Source organism: Balaenoptera physalus, assembly GCF_965194825.1.
Source record: "Balaenoptera physalus genome assembly, chromosome: 4".
Taxonomy (NCBI): Eukaryota; Metazoa; Chordata; class Mammalia; order Artiodactyla; family Balaenopteridae; genus Balaenoptera; species Balaenoptera physalus.
Genome location: NC_138891.1, coordinates 50,216,147 through 50,235,458, shown reverse-complemented (window position 1 = coordinate 50,235,458; position 19,312 = coordinate 50,216,147). Strand labels below are relative to the sequence as shown.

General features: G+C 35.3%; 2 protein-coding genes across 14 annotated transcripts in view; one reads left to right on the top strand and one right to left on the bottom strand.

Annotated features, from left to right (window-relative positions):
- The window catches only part of GPR160 (G protein-coupled receptor 160), a 105,223-nt gene that overhangs the window by 5,220 nt on the left and 80,691 nt on the right, over positions 1-19,312 (bottom strand). Inside the window, exon 6 of one of the 7 annotated variants that reach the window (XM_082459030.1) lies at positions 13,081-14,715. The exons of 5 other annotated variants lie outside the window; for them this stretch is intronic. The gene's annotated coding sequence lies outside the window, so the exon portion shown is untranslated. Of the gene's footprint in view, positions 1-13,080; positions 14,716-18,247; positions 18,342-19,312 lie in introns of those variants that run through there. One more of the 7 variants, XM_082459028.1, reaches the window with a different exon arrangement.
- PHC3 (polyhomeotic homolog 3) overlaps positions 1-19,312 on the top strand; it is an 85,178-nt gene that overhangs the window by 31,627 nt on the left and 34,239 nt on the right. For 6 of the 7 annotated variants that reach the window (XR_014262745.1, XM_082458937.1, XM_082458933.1 and 3 more), the window contains 5 exons: positions 1,202-1,448; positions 7,493-8,364; positions 8,660-8,707; positions 12,918-13,071; positions 18,093-18,343. Coding sequence is in view for 6 of the 7 variants with exons in the window: in XM_082458937.1 (XP_082315063.1) it covers positions 1,202-1,448; positions 7,493-8,364; positions 8,660-8,707; positions 12,918-13,071; positions 18,093-18,343 (1,572 nt within the window). In the remaining variant the exon portion in view is untranslated. The remainder of the gene's footprint in view (positions 1-1,201; positions 1,449-7,492; positions 8,365-8,659; positions 8,708-12,917; positions 13,072-18,092; positions 18,344-19,312) is intronic. The other variant, XM_082458936.1, reaches the window with a different exon arrangement.

Below are 19,312 nucleotides of genomic sequence, written 5' to 3'. Positions count from 1 at the left end.
TAGCATCTGCTATTGGCTGAACACTGCATTGGCACTTGGAAAGAGAAGGTGTAGAGCATCAGTTAATGATACAGTTGTAGAGACAGAACACACATGAAACTGAAGAGCATTCATAAAGCAGCAATATATTTGTTACTTTAGAATCTCTTTTACTTCAGTTTCCCTCCCAGTGCCAGTGCTACCATAAATGTATTAGGTGCATTCATTTCTGAGGCAAAAGGTTAGGAAGCTATTGGAGAGGCATTTTCTGCCTTGCTGTTTGAAAATGTTATAGACCTCAGGTGAGAGTAATTGGGATAATCCTTGCCATCATCCGGACTGGCAGTGTGTTTAGAATAGCCCCGGTGTAGGTAGGAGTCATCACGTAAACCATTTCAAGGCCATGCACGATGTCTTTAGTTCATGAGATCTAGTTCTCAAAGGCAAATGAGTGTTTCATAACCACCACAACAAAATCTCACTAACTCTTTAAAATTAGTTAATAGGAAATGCTTTTCAGAATTATCACAATGGGGTAGGTGATTTCATGAATTTGTTTTCTTACTTAGAAGATTAGTGTTCCCTTATAATCTCTATTAACCTATTAACTTTCTTTTTTTGTTATCTTTCTGATCTTTATTAAGATAGCAATATTGTATCCACACTGTCCTAATTGTGTGTAGTAATTTCTCACAAGTTTATGAGGGACTTGTAGCCTTAAGATGTTTCACAGTCCTGTCATGGAGAACTCAGAGTGAAGTAGAAGGAATTGCTCATTCTTCCCTCCACACCCTGGGCTCTCCCACCACTGCGGCTTTGCTCAAGTTTTCCTCTTTGCCTGGAATGCTCTTCCTCTTTCTCCTTCCTTTTGACTGTCTCTGACCTGGTAACTTTAAAATGCAGTATGTTGCAGAGTAATTTCCTCATATTGATAGTTCATTTGCAATATATATATAAATATTCTATTTTCATTTAGTTCTTAATGTTTCTTTTCCTTAATGTCTTTTTTAAAAAATTGCCACTTAATGTTTAAGATATGATTACTTAGAATAATAGCTCCCCTTGCCTTCAGGGTTAATTAGTTGTTTCAAGTGCTTGGAGCTTTATGCATAATATAAAGAGCATAATATAAATGTGCTGTCATTGTTGTTATAATGGTAATGATTACCACATCAATTAATACCATCTGTTTCATCCTTATTTTTTGTTATGTGGTTCTTAGGTTCAGAATTTAACATTACGCAGCCAGAAGTTGGGTGTATTATCTAGCTCACAAAATGGTCCGCCAAAAAGTACTAGTCAAACTCAGTCATTGACAATTTGTCATAACAAAACAACAGTGACCAGTTCTAAAATCAGCCAACGAGATCCTTCTCCAGAAAGTAATAAGAAAGGAGAAAGTCCAAGTCTGGAATCACGAAGCACAGCTGTCACCCGGACATCAAGTATTCACCAGTTAATAGCACCAGGTGGGATAAAGCTTTTGTTGAAAATAGTTGCATTATTCATTTTCTTAGCAGGCAGAGCAAAACAAAAGATGTCCATTACTTGAACGAGAATACTTTTAAAACATTTTAAAATGTGAATTTTATAAGTTAACAAAAGAACAGTAGTGTAGCTTGAAAAAAGAGAAATCAAAAGAGCCCAACAACTAAAACAAATTATAATAATAAAATAGATTTTTTGGGTCAGTTGACATTTGATTAACATCTTCATCATGTGCTGGTCTTCTGTTATGTAGATAGCTTTAAAAATTTTGCCTGTGGTTTGTTTAATGTGCTTTAGTGGAACAAAATTAAAAGCTTTTTAAAAAAAGCAAGTATATATTTTTCTTTAACATTGTCATTAGTGGGAGGAATTTATCAGTTTCCAAAAATAAGGATTATGCATAATTATTTACCTCACCATGTTGCTTTTTTTCCATCTTTGATTTCATCTCTGAGAGGCAAATGTCAGGGAATCAACTAAGTCGTTTTCATTTTCACCAGCCTTTGAATCCCATGTGTGCTCCCTCTGCCATCTACAGATAATGTCGCTTCATGGCTCCCATGCTGGAGATTCTGGGGCCGTGCGGACTGAGTTTCCTTACCATGTCTTCTGTTCATCTCAGAATTTCTCAGTGTTGAGCTTTCTTCACTTCTAATAGGATAGGGAATTATCTGCTTTCTTCTTTAAAGTTAGCACTATTTCCTTGTGTCGTTGATTGCATCTTTTTTACTGGCTCCTGACCTTCTTTCATAGTTATTATAGCATCTTTTGTCTCCCTCATGCTGGATCCTTTCTTTTGCTTCTTAAGCATACTTAGATCTCTCCTATTCTTAATATATCTACATATGTTTTTATACCAGTTTAACTATTGTTTATTGAAAGTGTGTGTGTGTGTGTGTGTGTGTGTGTGTTTGTGTGAGATGCACTGGGCTAGATACCTCACATATGTTACATTAAAAAAAAAAATCTTCCTTTGATCCAGCCTCATCAGGTAAGCATCTTCTTTCTATCCTTTTATAATTATGCATTACTTTTTTTTCTTTTTTTTGCATTACTTTTTAAAGATTCATTTTACACTGCTGAAGGTTGCCTTTTCTCTTTTTATGTTTCCTCTGCGCTGAATATTGCCAACATTCTCTATATCACGCAATCTCAAGATCTTGGAATTGTTTGATTCCCCTAGTTAGAAATCTCTCATCCCTCTGAACTTGTATAGCACTTTTTAAAAAAATATTTATTTAATTGTCTGCACTGGGTCTTAGTTGCAGCATGCGGGGGTCTTTTAGTTGCAGCATGTGGGATCTTTAGGTGCGGCATGCGAACTCTTAGTTGTGTCATGTGGGATCTAGTTCCCTGACCAGGGATCAAACCTGGGCCCCCTGCATTGGGAGTGTGGAGTCTTAGCCACTGGACCACCAGGGAAGTCCCTTGTGTAGTATTTTTATATTTCTTTGTGGTACTTTTTCTTTTATAGTTATTTATATACTTATTGATCTTAACTTTTCTATTAGACAGTAAGTAAGCTCTTTGAGGGTAGGGAACTGATATCAAGCACCTACGTGTCAGGTACTTTACATTTATTAAATCTTTTAATCCTTTTTCAGATTAACCTTTTCATTCTTTTATCTTGACAGCACCAAGTTGTGCCTTATATGTACTTATATCTGTAATAGGTGGACAATAGTAAATATTTGTTGGATTAATAGTTGATTTTTTTTTCCATTTGAATTTTGGAAGTTATAGCACAGTTTTTTCCATTTGTACTAACTAGGTGTCACTGCTTAGAATTCTTCAGTCTGAATCTTAGATAAGTGAAGGGTTTGTTAGAATGTATAAATAATAAATCCACTCATAGTATGGTTAGGTGTGAATTCTTTTTTATAAACATCTGTGTGCAAGGTCCTGCTATCTATATGGCACAATAACAGGATTTTTGTACTGTGTTGTCCAGAGTATTCTTAGCCTCAAACCAGCCTCTGGTCAGTGTTTTTTTTCTTGTTTTGTTTTCTGTTTGGCTGCGCTCCATGGCTTGTGGGATCTTAGTTACCCAACCAGAGGTTGAACCCGTGCCCTCGGCAGTGAAAGCACGGAGTCCTAACCACTGGAACGCCAGGGAATTCCCTGGCCAGTGTTGGTGGAAGGAGTTCGTGTGGAGAGGCAGTGACCCACTGTGCTTGGAATGACTGCTCAGGGGACAATTTATAGTGATTTCTATAGTTTTGATAGATTATAATGGAGGGTAGGTTAATTTACTTTCAAAGAGAAAGGTAGAACCTCTTTCAGGGTTAGTTCAAGCAAAGAGATATGCTTTTGGATTTTCGTTCCCTCTGAACTCACAATATCTGGTTCTAAGTTAACACTTATTCTTCCCCTTTTCATTGATAGTGTGATAATATCTTTATAGTTGCCTTCTTCTGATGGCCAATATTTTATGTAAGTATGGAGGAGAACAGTAAGCTAAAACCATCTAAGACTCTCAAAGACAATTGCAATTCCAGATTTAGAGCTTATGTGTATTAACCAAACTCCAGTTTTCTGTGGTGTTACTTTTTAGAAATAAAACCAAATGGAACACCCTAAGCCACATAAACCTTTGCAGCTTCCAAACTTAAAAATTCAATTTTAACTTAAAAATGCAGTTATTCAAAGCAATTTGTATCTTCTGGCAAGGCAGCAGTTATAATTTTTCTACCCTTTTAGTTTTTCTGCTCTTGTTGGTATGGAGTTAGTCTGAAGCTAAGATTTTTCTTTTTTTTTTTTTTGAGATTCTTGAATTGGTAATTTGTCCTTTTCTTCAATTAGAAAAATGCTTGCTCCTGCAGGTCACTTTCAAGTATTAAAAAATCTGCTTGTATTCTAACATAGTATAGTCTAGTAATTATTATAATAGACATATAACAGACATGGTTATTATTTCCTTACATGTATTTCTAGGGTGCTAACATCATTTAGTTTTCTTCATCATTTCTTCTTGAGGGTGGAATTCCCACTTGACATTTATTAATCCTATTTTTAATATATAAAATAAAGGCAAACTTTAACCAAATGTCTGGAAATTATCATGAACGATATTAGAGCTCAGTCTTTAGAGCTTTTATGAAATTAGTTAGAAAAAATATGCATCTTTTTTTGCAGACGTTAATCCAGTATGTAGTGAAAAGCCTAATTAGTCTGCTTAGGCTATCATAAAAAAATACCATGGACTAGATAGCTTAAACCAGGGGTCCCCAACCCCTGGGCCACGGACCAGTAGCGGTCCTCGGCCTGTTAGAAATCGGGCCACACAGCAGGAGGTGAGCAGCAGGCGAGTGAGTAGTGAAGCTTCATCTCCCGCTCCCCATTCCTCATTGCTCACATTACGGCCTGAACCACCATATCTACCCCCCTCCCCGTCCCTGGAAAAATTGTCTTCCATGAAACTGGCCCCTGGTGCCAAAATGGTTGGGGACCGCTGGCTTAAACTTATCTTCTCACAGTTCTGGAGGCTGGAAAGCTCAAGATCAAGAGCTGGCAGTGTTTGGTTTTTGGTGAGTGCTCTCTTTCAGTCTCGCAGATGGCTGCCTTCTTGTTTGTCTTCATACAGTCTTTCATCTGAGTGCAAGAAGAGAGGATTCGAGTTCTCTTCTGTCTCATCCTGTTGGGTCAGGGCCTCATCCTTTTGACCTCATTTAACCATAATTACTTCCTTAGAGTCCCCCTTACCAAACACAGTCACATTAAGGGTTAGGGCTTCAACATGAATTTTGGGGGACACAAACATTCAGACCATAATAGGAACCTAGACTCAGCTAAGACTGTGGATTCTTTTATACTCAGCACTGCCCCTTAATAGCCAGGTGATTTTAGGCAAGTCACTTCACTACTGAAAGTTTCTTCACTTGAAATATACTGGATTAGTATAGTACCCTATGTACCTCATGGGGTTGTAGTAACTACTGAATGAAATAATATATTTAATAATTTACAATAATATATTTAATTATTTGCAATGATAAAAGGTTCTGCTGCATATGTGAGAGATGATGCCAATCATTAATTCTCATGTTATAAGGCCACCCTGACCATACTAAAGTGTTTATTAAAATCAGAGAAATTAACTCATGTCGTATGATTCTCCAGAACACCAGGACTTTTCTTATACGGAAGTATTGCTTAAGCTATCCTTACAGTTATTCTGTAGTATATGTGCTTGTCAGTTGGACTTATGGACTAATATAAAATATATAGACTCATTTTGATTTCTGATCAAAGAAAAATTTTATTTAGGTGAAAGGATAACTATTAACTCTATTGAATTACCAGCTCTAGAAGGCAAAGATTGCTTACTTGCTAGAGCACAGAAAGACTTTTTATTCCCATGAATATAATCTCCATTGTACTTCAAGAATATGGTAAATTTTAATTATAACTTAAAAATTGAATTAAAATGGGCCTTTGCTAAACTTCTATTTCCTTACCTGTAAAAGGGTACCTACTCAACAGGCATTTTGTGAGTACAAAGGAGAGAGATGTGAAAGCATCTTAAGCCCCTTGGTGGAAAGGTACTCTATAGAAGTCCAAGATTTTTTTGAATACTCTATAATAGAGTCTTTATCAACACATTTATAAAGTGCTGACATAAAATTTTTGGTCTTAGTTTGAAATGCTAGTCTAGTTATATGAAAATTACTTTGTTAGATGAAATTTTAGATCTAATTTCCATTTTGTTTTTAACAATTCGTGGGTATTTGTTGCACCTTCTTTTTTTTTTTTTAATTTTTTTTTTGTTGTTGCTGCACCTTCTAAATGCTTCTTTCTTGAGATGTTAATCAGATGTTAATTTCCTTAAAGAATCTCCGGAATTTCAAATAATAACCAACCAAATACAGAAAGGTTGAAAAAAAGTTGTTAGCATTTTTTATAAGGTCTTTGTCTCAAATAATGGTTGAATGTAAAAATAGATACAAGGCATTACAGTCTGAGATTAAGAAAAAATTTGTGCCTGTCTTTAGGTATATTTTAAATGTGATAATGTTACATGATATTAATATTAAGTAATCTTTTCAGTTTATCTTCTAGTGAACCCAGTTTCCATTCTTATTTAGATAGAGAGGATTTCACCAGCATCTCCCTCTGTGTGAACATATGCACCAGTCAGTGTGCAGAAGAGGCATAATGATGTGGAAACTACTTACTACTTGATTTTGCTAATTCTTACATATATATTTCCTGTTATGAGTGGCTCCCTTGTGGAGAAAACTGGTATTATAGATTACTGTAGGTTTTTTTTAGTGTATGTGGGAGAGAGAAGTAAAACAAGATCATTTGTCTAGACAGCATGGCTGATTGCGTCATTTTTTTCTGCAAGCAAAACTATTGCTCTCCTGGATTTGCAATGGCCCCTGAAATTTCATTTCTTGGTTACTGTGATTATTTAACCATGCTGTAGGATTTACACATGTGTTTTGCTTAACTGAATTAACTTTTTATACAAAATATTTTCCTGGGTCAAATAGTACCAACTATTCATCTCGGTTCAAATTGGGGAACTTATTTGGGAAGCTTTATAGGTAATTACATTGACTGTTAGTTGGAAGAATGTTTAGACATGGATTAGAAAGGATGAGACCTTTATTTTATGATTTTGAAGTTATCTTTATTTATATTACACTTGTTCAGTTACACTCCTCTTCTTCCCAGAGAAGGAATTCAAGTGGATAAACTTTGTTAAAAGTTAATGGAAATATTCTGGTGACATATAAAATTTAATAAGAATAAATCATGTGTAAATTCAGATTTATGAATCAATTGTTTTAGGCAGTTTTCTTTCGGAACTTAACACAGTACAGTTTGTTTTATGAAATTATGTAGTTTTCCAAGGAAAAGTTGTTACTACATTTTTGAGCCATTCTTGTTGGGAAGACTTGTAATAGATCTCTGATGATTATGACCTTCTGATGCAAAAACGTTCCTCATTTAGATTTATTTTAAAATTTATGTGATTATTTTTGAAATAAATACTAATTGTCATTTTTTTCTCTCACAGCTTCATATCCTCCAATTCAGCCTCATCCTCTAATAAAACATCAGCAGATTCCTCTTCATTCACCACCTCCCAAAGTTTCCCACCATCAGCTGATGCTACAACAGCAGCAACAGCAAATTCAGCCAATCACACTTCAAAGTCCAACTCAAGACCCACCGCCATCCCAGCACTGTTTACCACTCCAAAACCACGGCCTGCCTCCAGCTCCCAGTAGTGCCCAGTCACAGCATTGTTCCCCAATTCAGAGTCATCCCCCTCCTTTAACAGTGTCTCCTAGCCAGGCACAGTCAGCACAGCAGTCTGTAGTGGTGTCTCCTCCACCACCTCATTCACCAAGTCAGTCTCCTACTATAATTATTCATCCACAAGCACTTATTCAGCCACACCCACTTGTGTCATCAGCTCTCCAGCCAGGGTCAAACTTGCAGCAGTCCACTGCTAATCAGGTGCAACCTACAGCACAGCTGAATCTTCCATCCCATCTTCCACTTCCAGCTTCCCCTGTTGTACACATTGGCCCAGTTCAGCAGTCCGCCTTGGTGTCCCCAGGTCAGCAGATTGTGTCTCCAGCATCACACCAGCAATATTCAACCCTGCAGTCCTCTCCAATCCCAATTGCAACCCCTCCGCAGATGTCGACATCTCCTCCAGCTCAGATTCCACCACTGCCCTTGCAGTCTATGCAGTCTTTACAAGTGCAGCCTGAAATTCTGTCCCAGGGCCAGGTTTTGGTGCAGAATGCTTTGGTGTCAGAAGAGGAGCTTCCAGCTGCAGAAGCTTTGGTCCAGTTGCCATTTCAGACTCTTCCTCCTCCACAGACTGTTGCGGTAAACCTACAAGTACAACCACCAGCATCCGTTGATCCACCAGTGGTAAGCCCTTGGAAGCTCTTTGACTTTCTTGCCGAACTGAAAGTAAAAACAGTTTTCTCCCACGCTATGTTATATCATTAGATCTACATGCCAATGAATTTAAAAAGCTTGAAATTTCCGTCTGTCAGTGTCTGACATACATGCTGTATGGGCAAAAAAAAAAAAAAATGCCTTTTGTTGTAGTATGGTTGCATGCTTGATAATTTGTGATGGTTATTAAAGTCCCTCGTTAATTTTATTACTATTTAAACAAATCCATCTGCTATCTTTACAGAGTTGATTTTTTTTCCCCAAGGGAATGCATTTGAACCAGTGTCATCTGCACAAAGTTTTTTCTCTTAAGGTGATTATCCTTCATAGATCCCTTCTGTTGGCTTGTATGTTCTTAAACGTATGGTTTATCTAGCTAACCTTTTTGGTTGTATGCAGTCTGAAGTACTAGGCCTTTATGGGGCTTTTGCTTCAAGGTGGAGGTATGCTTGTATGATGTACTTTTTTGGTAAACTTGTATTTTGTAATTAAAACATTGGAAGAACCAGTTATTCTAGGAAAGAATCCAACTTTGCAAAAAAACATTAACTGTAGGCCATCTTTTAGAATTATTAAACTTCTGATTTTTAAATTTCTACTAAGGGAGAATATATACTTAAAATATTTCTCATTTAAAAAGCTAAGAAAATCTCAGTGGATGAGTTGAATACTGAGGATGAAATAATCCACTGGGAGGAGTAAAAGTTTTGAATAACTGAGGTTGTGGAGAAATTTATCAAAATAAACCTCTAGAAATGGTACATATTGCCTACAGAGGAAAATTATCCTGAAAAATGTTTTTCTTTTAAACATTCTATAAAGGTCTTTTAAAATTTATAAAATAATTTATAATAAAAATTGAAATAAGGTCTCTAAATGTTAGAATGATCAAATTCATAATTTATAACTGAGGAAAACAGTATTCTCAAAAGAGGTTTTTTTTTTTTATTTTTACTTTTTTTGAATTTTATTTTATTTATTTTTATACAGCGGGTTCTTATTAGTTATCTATTTTATACGTATTAGTGTATACATGTCAATCTCAATCTCCCAATTCATCCCACCACCACCACCACCCCCCAAAGGAGGTTTTATATCAAACCTCACTAAAGAGATTTTATCACTTAAAGGCTAGTAACCATAAACTCAGAAAGGAAAGGAGTTTCAAAGTCTGTTCCTTAATGGGAAACATTTTGGTTCTCAGGATGCAAATTTATAGATTCTTTATTCTTGTCATTCTGACTGATCTTGATAGGCATGAAGAGATTGAATTCCACTTCCTACTCACTTTTATTAAGAACAGAACTTGACAAAGACAACAATGGGCATCTAGAAATAAGTTTGTATTTCAATTATTGTGTCTCTATATTTTCTTTTAATGGATTTTTGAAGAGTTTACAATGGATATCGTAATATAAAAACACAGGCTTAAAAGTGTACAGTACCTTCAAAGAAATCAAATTTAATTTGAATTTACATTCTCACTTTCTAGTTCAGTGAATTGGTTTTTAACAAGTAAAAAAATAAAATTTCTCTATATGCCTTATATTTTTCTAATTATTTTTGTTAGGGCAGACCTTGGAGGAACATGTTTGGGATAGAAATATCAAAAACATAGCAACACTTGAATTAAAGCTAAAAATATCTAGGATCTAATTATTTTCTGCCCTCTATTAATTTTGGGTTTTTAAAAATTTATGTTACCTAATTTTTGGAATTTTTTTTTTTCATGAGAAGAATAACTTTCTCTACTATCACTTGTATGGTCATATTTGCTACAGATGTTTCCATGTTATCATTCTTATCTTTTACCTTTCGTTGAGTACCATAACCTATTTATTAAATTGCTGTATTTTTCTTTTATTACCTTTATCAAATCTGTTTTTTTAACCATCACATTTCTTCATGAATTACACATTCGTTCACAATTTCCTGGTTGTTTCAAATATTCAAAGGTAGAGAGAGGTTTACTTCTAAGAGATGTGAAATTTTCAAAGATAAGTGAATTTTCAAAGTAAAATCAGTATGTTTTTTTAAAAGATTTTTCATTGACATTTAGGTATGATAAGTAAGATATGGTAAGTGTAGATAATTTAGAACTAATAAATGTTTTCCACAGTTTATTTAGGGAAAGGAGACAGATGGGACTAATGTACTTTTTATTGAGGTGAGTTTGGCAGCCAGTGTTAGTTTTAGAATAGTCATAGTTATGAACTAAAGAGAAATTGTGATGTACAGTTTCCAAACGATCTTGTGAGCAAAACCTTCACTTCTTTGCTTTATTCAGTCTTTTAGTTGTCGCACTTAGATTTTTTTTTTATGCTGATTGTGCCAGATGTCTGTGACAGATCTGCTTTTACCTACTTCTTTTATTCCTTAACTTACTTTGCCTTTACGTGGGAGATGTGGAAGAAAGTATGTATAGTTAGGCTTACCTGTAAAGAACGAAAAATATTTTACAGTATTCTTTGTTGGATTATTTCAGAATACGTTATTTGTGTTTGCCTCTTTTAATCCTTTAAAACTCTTTCATTATATTTTAAAAATCAGAATACTATGCATGATCATGCATGATCTTTGATTCCTTAAAAGGTGCTGTAGTAGGTGTTTGAAAAACTTGTGACAGCATTAATATTAAAGAGAGAGTTTCAGCATTTTATGAAAAGATGATTTTTGGAAGAAAAGTAATATCTAATAAAGGAATGCTGCGTAGATACAGTTGAGCTGGTTGATAAAACCATTACTTGTCTAATTACCTCTGAATCAACATCCCCACTACTCTGCCAAATTAAGGTAATCACTACCGCAGCAGGTGCCCCTCACTAGAAGTTTTTTGTTTTTTGTTTTTCCTTTAACCCCCAGGACATTTTTTTGGATGACTTTCCCTGTATTGGACATTATCATCATTTAGAAATTTACCATGAACAGACACCAGCAGCTGTCATTGTTGCACTGTGCAGTAATGAACGGCTGCTCTCCCTCCTGAGGATCCAGACGTGAGGCAAGGACTCTCTCTTGGTGACGCAGGTTTCCAGACGCAGGGTCGTGAGCAAATCGCTTTTAAAGATGTTGCCTACTTAGTAGCTGATTCAAATCACAGCTCTGGATATTGTATTTGATATAAAATTATCAGTAACAAAGGGATTTTTTAATTTAAAAAAAAGGAAAGCTATTTTATTCTTAATAGAGTCTTGGAAAAATTAGGGGTCTTTTTTGTTTGTTTTGGTTTTTAAATTCTATTGCTGTTGTTAGATATGCCTCTGTACGTAAAACATCATAGTCCTTTTTATCACACATTGTTTATGCTGGTTTCAGAAATATTGATTGTTTTTATATTTAATTTCAAATCAAACTTTTTCAATAGTTTGATTAAAAATAGATGCAATATTAGATCATTTAAAAGCTTTTGTGAATGTTGAAGAAACATTCTTTGTTTTGATACTGATTAGAAATATTAATCAGTTTGGGTAAGTTATCTTAAAAACTCACAACTTTTATAAATGTAAGTAATAAGCTTTTTATTAAGAAGGGCGGTAAATTGCTTTGTGGCTTTGTTTTTAGTGACCTGTCATCTTTCAAAAATAATGGTTAAATAAAAAACGATGACAAATTAAAATACCTGTGTCAGTCTCTACAAGTGGACTTTGAAAATTCAGCCTTAAGTTTAATAAAAAATCAATAATAGGTTAGACTTTTTTAAGTTCTTTCTCAGAGTACTTTTGAGTCCATGTTTTCTTCTTAAGTATTATCTTTACCATTGGATAACAAGGTAGTTAAAGATGTAACAACTTTCTTCTATAAGTATGGAACAATATTAAAGAACTAAAAGTAATATGTGAAATGGCTTAGGATGGGGTGTGTGTGTGTGTTATTTCAAGGACAGATGTTTTCTGTTTAACTGATACTAGCTTATAAAAATTCATTAGATTCTTGAGTAGATCAGAAGATTAAACATGTAATCACATACCTTTTTTGTGGGTACTCAGACATAGCTTTTCAAAATTTAATCTTTAATTCACATAAATATAATAAAGAAGAACCTGGGATGTAGTCCTTTAAACAGTGCATTTCCTTATATAATATGTGTCATCTTGGAGATTTACTTAACATGCTTGTGAAAAATATTAGTATCTATTTTGATTTATGACAATGGAAGTTAACAGAAACTATAGTAAATTCCCCAAATAGTTGTTTGAGTGTGTAAAATCAAAACATTTAAAAAAATTAAAAAAATTAAAAATGTGTACTGACTTGACTATCACCTTTGGGAAACCTTAGTGATTTATAGCCTAGGTACTGATCCACAACTTACTTTCAGTGAAATATCATCAAGTATTATGAATCATCAAGGATTATGAAAAACTTCATTTGAATGATTTTAAAGTTTTCCTTTCAATCTGTCAAATAGTCATTTTGCCTTTTAATTTTTAAAACACTCGGAATTTATTTTGTTAATTAAATTAAGAACACCTTATGAAATGTATTTTAGAAACATTTTTAGGCAGCGTGGTTTGTCGTTGCAGGTTTATCAAGTAGAAGATGTATGTGAAGAAGAAATGCCAGAGGAGTCAGAAGAATGTGTCCGAATGGATAGAACTCCACCACCACCCACATTGTCTCCAGCAGCTATAACTGTGGGGAGAGGAGAAGATTTGACTTCTGAGCATCCTTTGTTAGGTGAGGAAATGCCTGGATTTGGGGAAATTTTCTATTAGAGAAATGTTAGTAACGGAAAAAGTTTTTTTTCACTAGAGGTGGTATTAAACTAATTTTCTGTGTAATTAATTGCAGCAAAACATAGATTAGAATTCAAGACTTTTTTTTAAACAATTAATTAATTTATGGCCGCATTGGGTCTTCATTGCGGCGCGCGGGCTTCCTCTAGTTGCGACGAGCGGGGGCTACTCTTTGCGGTGCATGGGCTTCTCATCACGGTGGCTTCTCTTGTTGCAGAGCACGGGCTCTAGGCACGCAAGCTTCAGTAGTTGTGGCACGCAGGCTCAGTAGTTGTGGCTCGTGGGCTCTACAGTACAGGCTCAGTAATTGTGGCTCACGGGCCTAGTTGCTCCGCGGCATGTGGGATCTTCCCGGACCAGGGCTCGAACCCGTGTCCCCTGAATTGGCAGGCGGAGTCTTAACCACTGCGCCACCAGGGAAGTCCCAAGATTTTTTGTTTTTTGATGAGGAATAATTAGAACAGTTGTTGGGGAACTACCCAAATCAAAAACGTATTTCAGCCTTTGAATTTTTAGTAGTTTGTACAGATGTGTTTCATGTGACCATTCAGATTTATGTGTCAAGCTATTTCTAGCTTAAAAACTAGAATAAATCAAAGTTCTATCAGAAGATTTCAATTATACTTTCCAAAAATCACAAAGCATTTGAAGTCATATCTGACATTCGTCATAATTGCTTGTGATCCAGACTGAGTAAATGCTTTTAAAAGTGTTCTTTCCCAGACAGTACTTAAATTAAGCCTCACTAATTCTTACTAAGGACGTGGATTAAAAAATTCTTGAGCTTAAGCATTCAAATTCTTATTCACTACTTCAGAACTACTTACGAGTTCAAGTAAATCTTCTCTATACTCCTCCTCATAATATCAAAGTGACTGTGAATCCTAGGTATTTTACTAAAACATTATAATCTATAGCCCGGTGTCTAAGTCCTAAAAAAGATATATTCCGTGTTAGGGTTTTTTTTTTTTTTAGTATTTTATTTAGATCAGGGGCTGGCAAATGATAGCTCATGCTTCAGATCCTTCCTGCTACATGTTTTTATATGGCCCATGAGCTAAGTATGGTTTTAAAATTTTTAAATGTTTGAAAAAAAAATCAAAAGAAGAGTAATGTTTCATGTCATGTGAAGATTATGTGAAATTCAAATTTCATTGTCCATGAATAAAGTTCTGTGCAACACAGCCACGTTCATTTGTTCAGATATTATCTATGGCTACTTTTGCATTACTGCAGCAAAGATGAGTCATTGCAGAGACCATATGTCCTTTATAGAAAGTTTACTGACCGCTTATCCAGATAATACTAATCTTGGTTCAGGCTTTGTTGTAAGTATTTTGTTCTATTGAATATCTCATGGCTTTCATGATCACTTTCAGTTAAGAAGAACCACTATAACAGGCATGGAAACAGATTGTAATGGGGCACTGACTTTGCTACCAAAGCAGCCCTTGTCCTCTCTTTTCTTCAGCATGCCACATTTCTATCCCTTCTCTTCTTTCTAGCTTTTATCCCTTACTACCAATGTGAATCTCTGGAAAGCATGGAGAGGGAAAAACAATTTTCCTCCAACTTCTTCCCCCTCCTGAAAAATAGAAAACATTTAGTCAGTAAAATTCTATAAAATATTTAAGACAAGTTCAATATTATTGTCTTTGCTTATTCAAAATAATACCTCAAAAGATAGATTTAAGAAAATCTAACTGTAGTATTAAATCTTTGTAGTTTGTGTACACTGAAAATGGATTTATGTTGCTGCAGATTTCTTGGAGTTTTGATTTAAAGGCAGAAATATGTGTTTAATTGGATACTAACCTTGCATTGTGACTGTGATTTAATTACCTAATAAGCATTACTAATGATACTCAAGAAAATTTAAACATTTTTGAAATATTGAAACTCAAGAATATTTTCACATTATTTCCTCAGGAATGTAGTCTGAGATCCTGGCAGGCATATCCATCCCTCTGGCTAAATTGTCTAAGTACAATGTAGATTTTTGAATCTTCCTTTAATTTACTTCATACTTAACTAGTTTCTGTAGTATATGAGGGGGGAAAAGCAAGCACAGGTTGCTCATCAAATCATGTAATAAACTAACCTATAAAAATAGAGGGACTTGTTTCCACCGAGGATTTAGTCTTCATAAATCTATGAGAATTCTTAAAAAAGCATCCATAAAAAAGAGTAGAAAAAGCTCATGTATCTTGCTCAGAAAATGAGACTGAATAGGCAGAGTAACCTGTGGCAAAGTCTTATTGCCACAAAGAAGTTTCTTGTGGCAAAGAAACTTGGGGTTTCTCTCTCACAGTTGTCTTAAATCTAGAGAGTGTAGTAATTGTGTTTTTTTTGTTTTTTTTTAAACTAATTAATTAAATTTTGGCTGCATTGGGTCTTCGTTGCTGTGCACGGGCTTTCTCTAGTTGTGGGGAGCGGGGGCTGCTCTTTGTTGCGGTGCGCGGGCTTCTCATTGCGGTGTCTTCTCTTGTTGCGGAGCACGGGCTCTAGGCACGTGGTCTTCAGTAATTGTGGCACGTGGGCTCAGTAGTTGTGGCTCATGGGCTCTAGAGTGCAGGCTCAGTAGTTGTGGCACACGGGCTTAGTTGCTCGGCGGCATGTGGGATCTTCCCAGATCGGATCGAACCCATGTCCCCTGCATTGGCAGGCGGATTCTTAACCACTGAGCCACCAGGGAAGTCCCCAATAATTGTGTTTTTGTTCTGCTATAATATGTCAATGTTTCTTGTGTTTTTGATTTTAACAGCTGATTATAAACTGGTAAGTCATAGCTATTAACTTTTTTAAGAGGTCAGTAACTTACAACTTTGTTTTCAACAAAATTAAATCTATTTGTATGTATGATCCAAAAATTAGTTAGAACATATACTAAGCAGTATTTTCTGAATAAACCACAATATACTTAATGCAGCTTTATATTTCTAAAGTAACAAAGTATTTATAAATCTATACGGGATATTAAAATTTATCTTATTTTTCAGTTCTCCATAGATTTATATTTTCCTTCCAACAGAAAAATTGCTTTTTAGTCCCTGTTCAGAATTATATCTTTTATCCTTTTCCTCTAGGAGTATATGTGAAAATTGGGTATGTGGGGTAGGATTTTTATGGAGTTCTTCAGTCTGGTAATGCATGTGTACAATTGTGTATTTGTTCCTGGAAATCAGCAAACCAGTATTTCCTGCTGACTTTTTCTTTTTTTTTTTTTTTTTTTTTTGGGCTGCGTTGGGTCTTCGTTGCTGCGCGGGCTTTCTCTAGTTGCGGCGAGCGGGGACTACTCTTTGTGCTGTGCACGGGCTTCTCACTGCAGTGGCTTCTCTTGTTGCGGAGCATGGGCTCTAGGCGGGCAGGCTTCAGTAGTTGTGGAACGCAGTCTCAGTAGTTGTGGCTCACAGGCTCAGTAGTTGTGACGCACATGCTCTGCGGCATGTGGGATCTTCCCGGACCAGGGATCAAACCCGTGTCCCCTGAATTGGCAGGCAGATTCTCAACCACTGCGCCACCAGGGAAGTCCTCTGCTGACTTCTTTTGTAGTTTGTAATGAGGGATTGTGTGACTTTAAATAGGTTTTGTAGTACAGTTTATCCTGGTGGATTATTTGGTGGAACTAGGTTAATTTATGGCTGTAATCTTGCTGTGATAAGCTACATAGTGTTATTAATTATGTCAGAGTTACTATGTCTGAACTGTTAGCTTTTCCATTTCTGACACTATACTGATTATCACTACACTATTTTGTTAGCTGAAATTTTTATTCGATAGGGATTTCTTTTCTTTCTTCTCTACCTAATTGGGCTATATTTTGAGCATTTTTGATAGTGATATCAATCCTTTTCATACTGATGGTGGAGAGGAGTTACCGTAGCAATGAAAAAAGCATTGTCTCCAGAACCCAGAACCTGACTGCCTGGGTTAGTATCCCAGCTCCACTGCTTATTAGCTGTGCACCTCTAGGCAAGTTGCTTTATCTTTCTGTGTTTTGGTTTCCACATCTATAAAATGGAGATAATAACAGTACCTACCCATAGGCTAGTTTTGAGGACTAAATGTGTTATAACATGTAAGATATTTATACAGTACGTGGCACAAAAGTGCTCAGTAAGTAGTAGTATTATCTTTACCACACGTTCTTTTTTTGTTATTTTTCTCAGACATCTTGTACTCACTGGTATTCCTAGCTGTCAGCTGGTTCCATCTCTCCACTTTGGTACAGCTTAGTAAAGGTTTATTGCTACCGAATGGGGAGGTAAAGTCTCCATTGTAGGCTGTGGGTCTGTCCTATTGTGGTCCTCAGAGTTTGAAGGGGAGGAATCACAGTGATCCAGCCCAACATTTTGCAGTTGCCTGGTATACAGTGTTCCCCCAAATTGACATGTACAGTGTCAAAGAAGAGTTGTTAAAGATAACAACAACAACAAAGGACATTTGTGTGTGGATGTGGATTAGCTTGAAATAATGCCCTGTATAATTCATCAAAATTTCTACTTATTCTGTGGATTTCATGATTCTTTTTTTCTTAAGTGTGTTTCAGAGTACTTCCCCCCACCCCGCATATCATTTGGAATATATAAACAGAAACATAAGGAATTTAATATCTGTATAGCTTAAAATTAAAAAAAATTTTTTTAGTAATTATTCTTAAATTGACATTCTAAAACATTTTCATGTCTTATGGGACAGTTCTTTGTAACCAAAGTTGGAATGACAACTTTGAGCAAGTCACCCCCTTCGTCTGTAAATGGGAATAGTAGTATGTATCTCATAAGGTTATTGTGGAGATTAAATGAGATAATAAATATAAAGGTCTTAGAATGTCTTTTTAAAGCACCAGATATTAACTATTATTGTTACTAATATTTATTCTTGAATTTTCTTTCATATTTGCCTGGGCAGAATGCTAAAGATTAAAAAAATGACTTTTTTTTTTTTTTTTTTGTTCCACAGAGCAAGTAGAATTACCTGTTGTGGCATCAGTCAGTGCTTCAGTAATTAAATCTCCATCAGATCCTTCACATGTGTCTGTTCCTCCACCTCCACTCTTACTTCCAGCTGCTACCACAAGGAGTAATAGTACATCTATGCCTAGTAGCATACCCAGTGTAGAAAACAAACCTCCACAGGCTATTGTTAAGCCACAGATCTTGACCCATGTTATTGAAGGCTTTGTGATTCAGGAGGGATTGGAGCCATTTCCTGTAAGTAGCAAGCAAATTTGTATTTTTACAATTATTCATGTAGCATTATCTTAAAATGTATAATCTGTTGTTATCTAATAAAAAGCTTGTAATTTTATCTCGAAAGTTGTTAATCTTTTATCTAGAATTTCTTTATATATATCCTTTATATATTACCAGATATACTTCTAGGATTTTATGCTAGCTATTTAAATGTATAAACTAAGAAGAAAAATTTCAGGATATAAGGATATCAGTTTTATAATTTTTAGAGAAGGCAATTATATGTTTACTCCAATGAAATAAACTTTCTATTTTTTTTTTTAAGGGGATTGAAATGATACCTAAGGTGCACTAGTTTCTTTTTAATGGTGTTTCTTGTATAATGTGATACTTTGTGAACTTTAACTTGAATACAGAAAATAATAACTTCCCAGTGATCTAATACTTCTGATGTTACCCAGTTGATGCTTTAAAATTAGCAAATAGATTTTTTCATTATTCTTAAATCTCAGCCTTCAATCAGATTTCAAAAATGCTTCAAAATGTTCACCTCAAAATTGAGGTGCTATATCTGTCACTAAAAGTATTGTGATTTGAGACTAGCTGTACATTACAGCTACACTAGCTACATTACATACTAATATCTAGAGATGAACATTTTCCCTTAGAAAATATACCAAGACAAGTGGCCAAAATCAAAGCCCAAATCAAAGACAGGAAAACAAAATTATGTGTTTTGAAGGACTTTGAACTATCTGATTTTTCAGATTCACAGGTAGTGCATTGTGATTGCACTGTGATAGTTGACTGTCTAATCAGTTGCCTTTGCTTTCAGTTTACTGTGTGTATATTAAGCTTGGATCTAAGAATCTCTGATATATAGCGAGTGGAGGAACGGGTTTTTTTCTCCCTATTCCTCAGTGATTGGATCCTGGCTCTGCCACATATAGACTGTGTAACCTTTGTCAAGTCATTCAGCCTTTTTGA